At 42.8% G+C, this 6,000-nt stretch overlaps 1 protein-coding gene across 5 annotated transcripts in view; it reads left to right on the plus strand.

The window, feature by feature from the left end:
• The window catches only part of Cdk19 (cyclin dependent kinase 19), a 139,852-nt gene extending 134,078 nt beyond the window's left edge, over nucleotides 1–5,774 (plus strand). For 3 of the 5 annotated variants that reach the window (XM_021173711.2, XM_021173712.2, XM_029482436.1), the window contains one exon: nucleotides 1,613–5,774. In XM_021173711.2, coding sequence (XP_021029370.1) covers nucleotides 1,613–1,741 — 129 coding nt within the window. In that variant the 3' untranslated portion in view covers nucleotides 1,742–5,774. The remainder of the gene's footprint in view (nucleotides 1–1,612) is intronic. The other 2 variants (XM_029482438.1, XM_029482437.1) reach the window with 1 other exon arrangement.
• Nucleotides 5,775–6,000: the final 226 nt, after the last annotated feature.

The following is a 6,000-nucleotide window of genomic DNA, read 5'->3' on the forward strand; positions in this document are numbered from 1 at the left end:
TGCCTTTAATCCCAGCTCTTGGGAGGCAGAAGCAGGTGAATTTCTGAGTTCGAGGCCAGCCTGGTCTACAGAGTGAGTTCCAGGACAGCCAGGGCTATACAGAGAAACTCTCTCTCAAAAAAAAAAAAAAAAAATTAGATGTTGCATTTCTAGCATTAAATGAAAGGATGATTTCTAGTCATATTTCATATACTTGTGAAATACTTTGTATCACGACTTGTTTATCATAACACCCCAAGGAGAGAAAGGAGGGAGGCCTGAGGCTCCTTACAGAAATGTTACCCATATTGGCCACATTGGGTAAGAAAGACATGACATTAGCAAAGTGTCTTACTTGAACAAAATCAAGAACACTTGAGAAGATTTGCTCTCAGGAGGAGGAAATAGTCAGCAGGCACATAGACATGGGGAGCGGCAAAGGCGATTGTAAGCCATACTAAAGTTGTGATGACACTAGACAAGGAAATTACATCTGTACCACGCACCTTCCGATTCTAGGGTTTACCAGGAATAAAATGCCTTTAGATTTGTTTTATCATAAACACTCTTTTGTTTTCTTGTATTCAAGCCTGGGTTACTTTTACCTGGTTTTATTCAGCAGCACACTGAACTGTTGTGTGAGGACTCTGCCTTGTGTAGTAGTTTCCCTGTGTGGGGTTGGGGCTGTTTGAGTATAAGCTGTGGTGTACACTGCAGAAAGAGGAGCATGGTGTCTCACACCAGGGACTTCAGCATGGAGAGGCTGAGGCAGAGGGATTGCTGAGCCAGCGTGGCCCACAGAGTGAGTTCTAGGCCAACGTGGGGTACAAAGACCCTGGCTTCCCGCTGGGCATGGTGGGGTATGCCTTTAATTCCAGCACTTGGGAGGCAGAGGCAGGCGGATTTCTGAGTTCAAGGCCAGCCTGATCTACAAAGTGAGTTCCAGGACAGCCAGGGCTATACAGAGAAACCCTGTCTCGAAAAACAAAAACAAACAAAAAAGACCCTGGCTTCAGAACAAAACAGAACACACACACACACAGGGTGGGGGTGCGGTGCAGATTTTTCTTCCTGTTGAAAAAGAAAATGTCATTTTAAAAGTTGTTTTAGCACAGGGTGTCAGCTAAAAGCTGTTCACACCTGATCTATTACCTGAAGCATTAGGCCCTTACCACTAGCGTGTCCTGTCAGCCTTACCTGCTTGCTTGTTGGTAGGGCCCCAGTGTCCCTGGCTTCTGACTCTGAAACCTCTGACTGAGGACTGGTTTTCTAGTCACCGCTTGCTATTGAAAGTGAGAAGTTGCAGGATGTGGTTATATCTTACTGATTGCATTTTTTTTTTCATTTACCAAATTGTTTTGTTGTCAGATATTGGTCATGTAAAAGGTTACATTACATCTCAGAAATTTCCTTCCTGCCTTTCTTCACTAGTGTAGCTCCCCTCCCCATTACCTAGCCAAAGTCAGTGCCAACCAGGGTAGTCATGGTCTGAGCAGGCTACCGTTTCAGATAAACAGAACATAGCAGGAGCCTCATGATGAAAGTAGCTGAAGACTCTGTTGTACTGTAACTGGTACCTTGACCCCTCACTACAGTCACTAACTCCCTTCTATGGTTTTTTTTTTTTTTCCAGCATTCCAGTTCTCGCCTGAATTACCAAAGCAGTGTACAGGGGTCCTCTCAGTCCCAGAGTACGCTAGGCTACTCTTCATCTCAACAGAGTACCCAGTACCACTCATCTCACACGGCCCACCGGTACTGACCCACACCCTCTGCTTGGCCTTGGACTCCAGCAGGGTGGTATTTGTGTTACAAAGAACTCCAGAATGAAGACTGACACCATGCAAAGTGCAGACACTTGAGAGGAAACCTTTGCATGCTAAGTGTTTTGAAGGACTAATCTCTCTTCTTCATTGACTAAAAGAAGATTCTGGTGAAGTGTCCCCAGCCCTCTTCCCCGCATGATTTCCTCTGTGACTTTCCTGATGAAGCCTCTGATCTACCCAGCACTTCTGCATCCTTCAGCAGTCTCTGAGGGAATTTCTGGTGCACCTTTCTCACGCTGTAGCAATCATTATAATTTATCTTTTCTTAGAATTTCAATGTTGTAGGAACAGGGTTCCAGTGGTGTATAGTTTTATACTTCATGAACTGATTTAGCAACACCAGTCAAACGCACCTTTTAAAGCACTACACAGTCTCCACAGACTAACTGCTTTGCTCTTGGAAGTCTTAAAAAGAAACTGTTACTGTCCCAAAGTACTTTACTATTATGTTTTTATTTATCTCTTTCAGGGAAGGTCTAGTGAAAGACAGTGTGGGACAGACGGTGCCCACAACCAAAAACAGTGTAGGTCTTTGCAGCTACCTGCTTATGCTATGAAGAACTGAAGTACTTGGTGGTTTTTATATAATCATTCATGGGGAACTCAGTTCCCAGAATCATCATATTCTGAATAATATTCAGTAATTAAAATTATAATTTTAACTTCATGTAGCTAAGTCTACTTTAAAAGAGGTTTCAAGAGCTTTGATGGAATCCAGTCCTTTGGGACTCACCTGGGAAGTCTGAAGAGCCTGTTTCCTGCACTAGGACCTCACAAGGAGTCACGTTGATCAAAGCACGCTTCTTCCACATGAAGGAAAAGCTTTTTCCATGTATATTGTCAGACGCTTCTCTCAAGGGGCTGCTGGCTCTTCAGTCTCGTCACATCTGGTCAGCATGAGTAACTTTCTTCCATAATCAAGGATACTCAAATAGAAGCCTGTTCATTCATCTGCAGTGTTTTCCATTTGTATGTACATTAAGCATAAAGTGACTATTTTTAAAGCATGTTAAAATTTTAGGTTTCATTCATGTTTGAAGTGTGTATTATGTATGCATAATTTTGCTGTTACTGAGACTTAACGCTGTCAAGAATCTTTTGTATTGCACTGAATGCTTTCTTTTGCCCCTAGGAAAAAAACCTTAATAATTGTGCCTAAGAACTATGGGCAGATAGTGTAAAGTAGATGAGGTGAATATTTGCATTTCCATGATCTACGAATTAGAGGGGAGTTCTTTTTTAGCTACTTTTGAGGAACCCCCAGCTCCAGAATCAAGAGGAAATGTAAAGGCTTAGAGCTCCCAGTGCAGTGCAGGGGCAGAGCACCTGTGCTCTGATGCTCTGAGCAGCACCAGCCTTGTTTGCAATGTTTCTTGAGCTAGAAAAAAAATAGCCAATTGTATATGCAAACTATATGCATTTTTAAAAAACTATTCTTGTGAACCTATCTACCTGGTTATGATACTCTGGGGTCCATATACAAGTAAAATAAGATTTTTAGAAGCCAGTATACATTTTGCACTATTGATGTGATACTGTAGCCAGCCAGGACCACACTGATTTCAGCATAAGGATGCTTATAAATAGTAATAAAGGCTGTATGGTGACATGCATACCAGGGCCGAAAATGAAGTCATTGACATGTGACATGCTTCACTGGGAGGAATTTCTTACTGTCTCCTTAGACTTTTTTTTTTAAATCCCTTATATTTTTTTAAAATAAGAATCAGCCTTGTGCATAATGTCGCTATCAATATAAAGTTCTGTCCTGTGCCCTGGAGCCTCTTTGTCCAGGGCCACTGCTCCCTTCTCACAGGCTCAGTGCTCTGCTGGGTAGAAAAAATAAAGAGTGGGAGACATTTCCTTATTGCAGCCAGTCCAGTGATCATAAACTCCTGTGGGATGTCTGTGCCCTGTGGTTGACTTATAAATGTCATGTGAGATGAAGGTCCTTTTGTTTACTTCTGAACCCACTTGGATAACTATGCTTCTGAATTTTGTGGTAAACAGTGTTATGGGGAAGCAGGTCTATGTCTGAGCACTTGAGGAGAAAGCCAGTGTGATTAGCTGTCACAAAAGGCATCTATGCATATTTGAAATGTTCACAGCAGCCTTCAGCAGCAGTTGGGTGGCCCTTGTGGACAGAGCATATTCTACTAAGTGGTTGTAGAGAATTACAATGAAAATAGAAGCTCTGTTCTTGCCCTCGAATGAGCTCGACTTAATAAAAGACATTAGCCCCTAGTCTGTGTATGTATGTGTATATATATTAAAACAGCTCTTTGTACACAAACTGGATACACGGTTCTGGCAGTGTGCACTTACACATTCACAGGACTGTTCTGGTAAAACTGACTCAAACAGGGCACTTTGTCATTTGCTTCCAGTATCGTGTTTTCCAGGACATAGCCAGAAAACTCCACTCTCTGTACAGCTGGGTACCACATCACTGCACTGATTCTGGCCCTTTGATTTTCTCTTCTTGCCTCAGGGTTGGTAATGCATACCTGTGCCCGTACTCTCAGAAATAATTTCTGTTCATTATTTCCTTTCTCCGTGAAGGAAGCAAAGCCTTTGGTATACATTAAGGCCATAGTCCATGGGGTGGGACCTCTAATGGGACCTGTGAAGCTTCTTAAGGGTGGAGCTTACCTCTGTGAGCCTCGAGTGATGGTATTTCTCTTTGAACATTCATTAGATACTATTTTGTTCTCTACGGACACGGGGAGGCATCCTCTGACTTAGGAGAGCTTCAGAATCTAGGGAGGATTGACGAATTGAGTTGAAAGGTTTCTGTTCTTTGTATTAAGTCACTTTTAGATGTAGCTTTGTGGCAAGGCGTTTGGGGGAAGGATTCGGGCCTCTGGGGGCAGAGTAGCTCAAAGTAGCGTAGTGTGAGTGGGTGATGGAGGCGGAAGCAGTCCATCGTGAGTGAGTGATGGAGGCGGAAGCAATCCTTTTGATGGAGTAAACCGTGAATTGAGCTGCAGAGATCAAGAGACAAGTCTGTTTTTACTCTGTGCTTTTGAAACCTTAGGACTTGGAGCTCTGACATGATGCACTCTGTAATGGAGCTTCATGATGGGAAGGAATGGTCTCTTGTTCACTCTTGCTCGCTGCCTCATTCCTCGTTCTCTTGCCTCTAAGATGATGCTCTGCTCTGCTAAAAGGAAAAGGGATGGGAGAGTAGGACTTGAAGCTTGCTTTGCTTCTGAGTTAAGATGTAGCAGCAACTATGCATTGTTCCCTAGGTGACTGAGAAAGACAATGAATGGCCATTGGGCTTAATGGAGGCTCGGAGGAGTCGAGTACAAGTAATAATTTTCTACAGAGTGTAGCAGTTTAGGTCCCCATAATCTTCAAGAATAGTTAAAAACATCACAGCCCCAAAGGCTCGAGGGATTTCAGAAGTGTATGGTACTCAGGGGTACTTACCCTTCCAGGCTGTTTTCTATAGGGAGTGATGCTAATGTGTTACATGGGAAATACCTAATGCACTGTTACCACCTACATAGTGAGTAAATTAATACTATTTAATTTTTTTTTAAACCTTTGTCTGGGTAGACACTAAAAGCATTATACAAAGCCAGGACTGAGATGTCCTTTTTAATAACAACTGAAAGTACTTTTTATATATGTTATACAGTATGTCCTTTCTAAACTAGTTTGTATTCCTGATAATTCCTATTTGTGAAGTGTACCTATCTATCTTTTTGGTCATTTTCTGCACGCACCCCCTCTGTATGATTAGATATTGCCATGGCTCTCCTTGCTCTGCTGTGATGTGTGTATGCCAAGCCTGCTGCCCTCAGCCCACTCTGAGGATGCAGGGTGTGTGGTCTCTTCAGAACTGGGTGCTTCTGCTCTGGAGTTATCCAGCCACCCTTCTCAAAGTGACTCTTCCAGCTGTGATAAGTTACATCACATTTATTTTATATTCTTGGTTGAAATAAAAATTAATTGACTTGGTTTCTGCGTGGATTATTTTAGGAACAGACACATAATGTTTTTTGTTTTTTTGGTTTGGTTTGGTTTGGGTTTTGGTTTTTCGAGACAGGGTTTCTCTGTGTAGCCCTGGCTGGCCTGGAACTCACTCTTTAGACCACTCTGGCCTCAAATTCAGAAATTCGCTGAGAATTTCTGCCTCCCCAGTGCTGGGATTAAAGGTGCGTGCCACCACGTCCGGCCTGACACA

This window comes from Mus caroli, chromosome 10 (assembly GCF_900094665.2).
Source record: "Mus caroli chromosome 10, CAROLI_EIJ_v1.1, whole genome shotgun sequence".
Taxonomy (NCBI): Eukaryota; Metazoa; Chordata; class Mammalia; order Rodentia; family Muridae; genus Mus; species Mus caroli.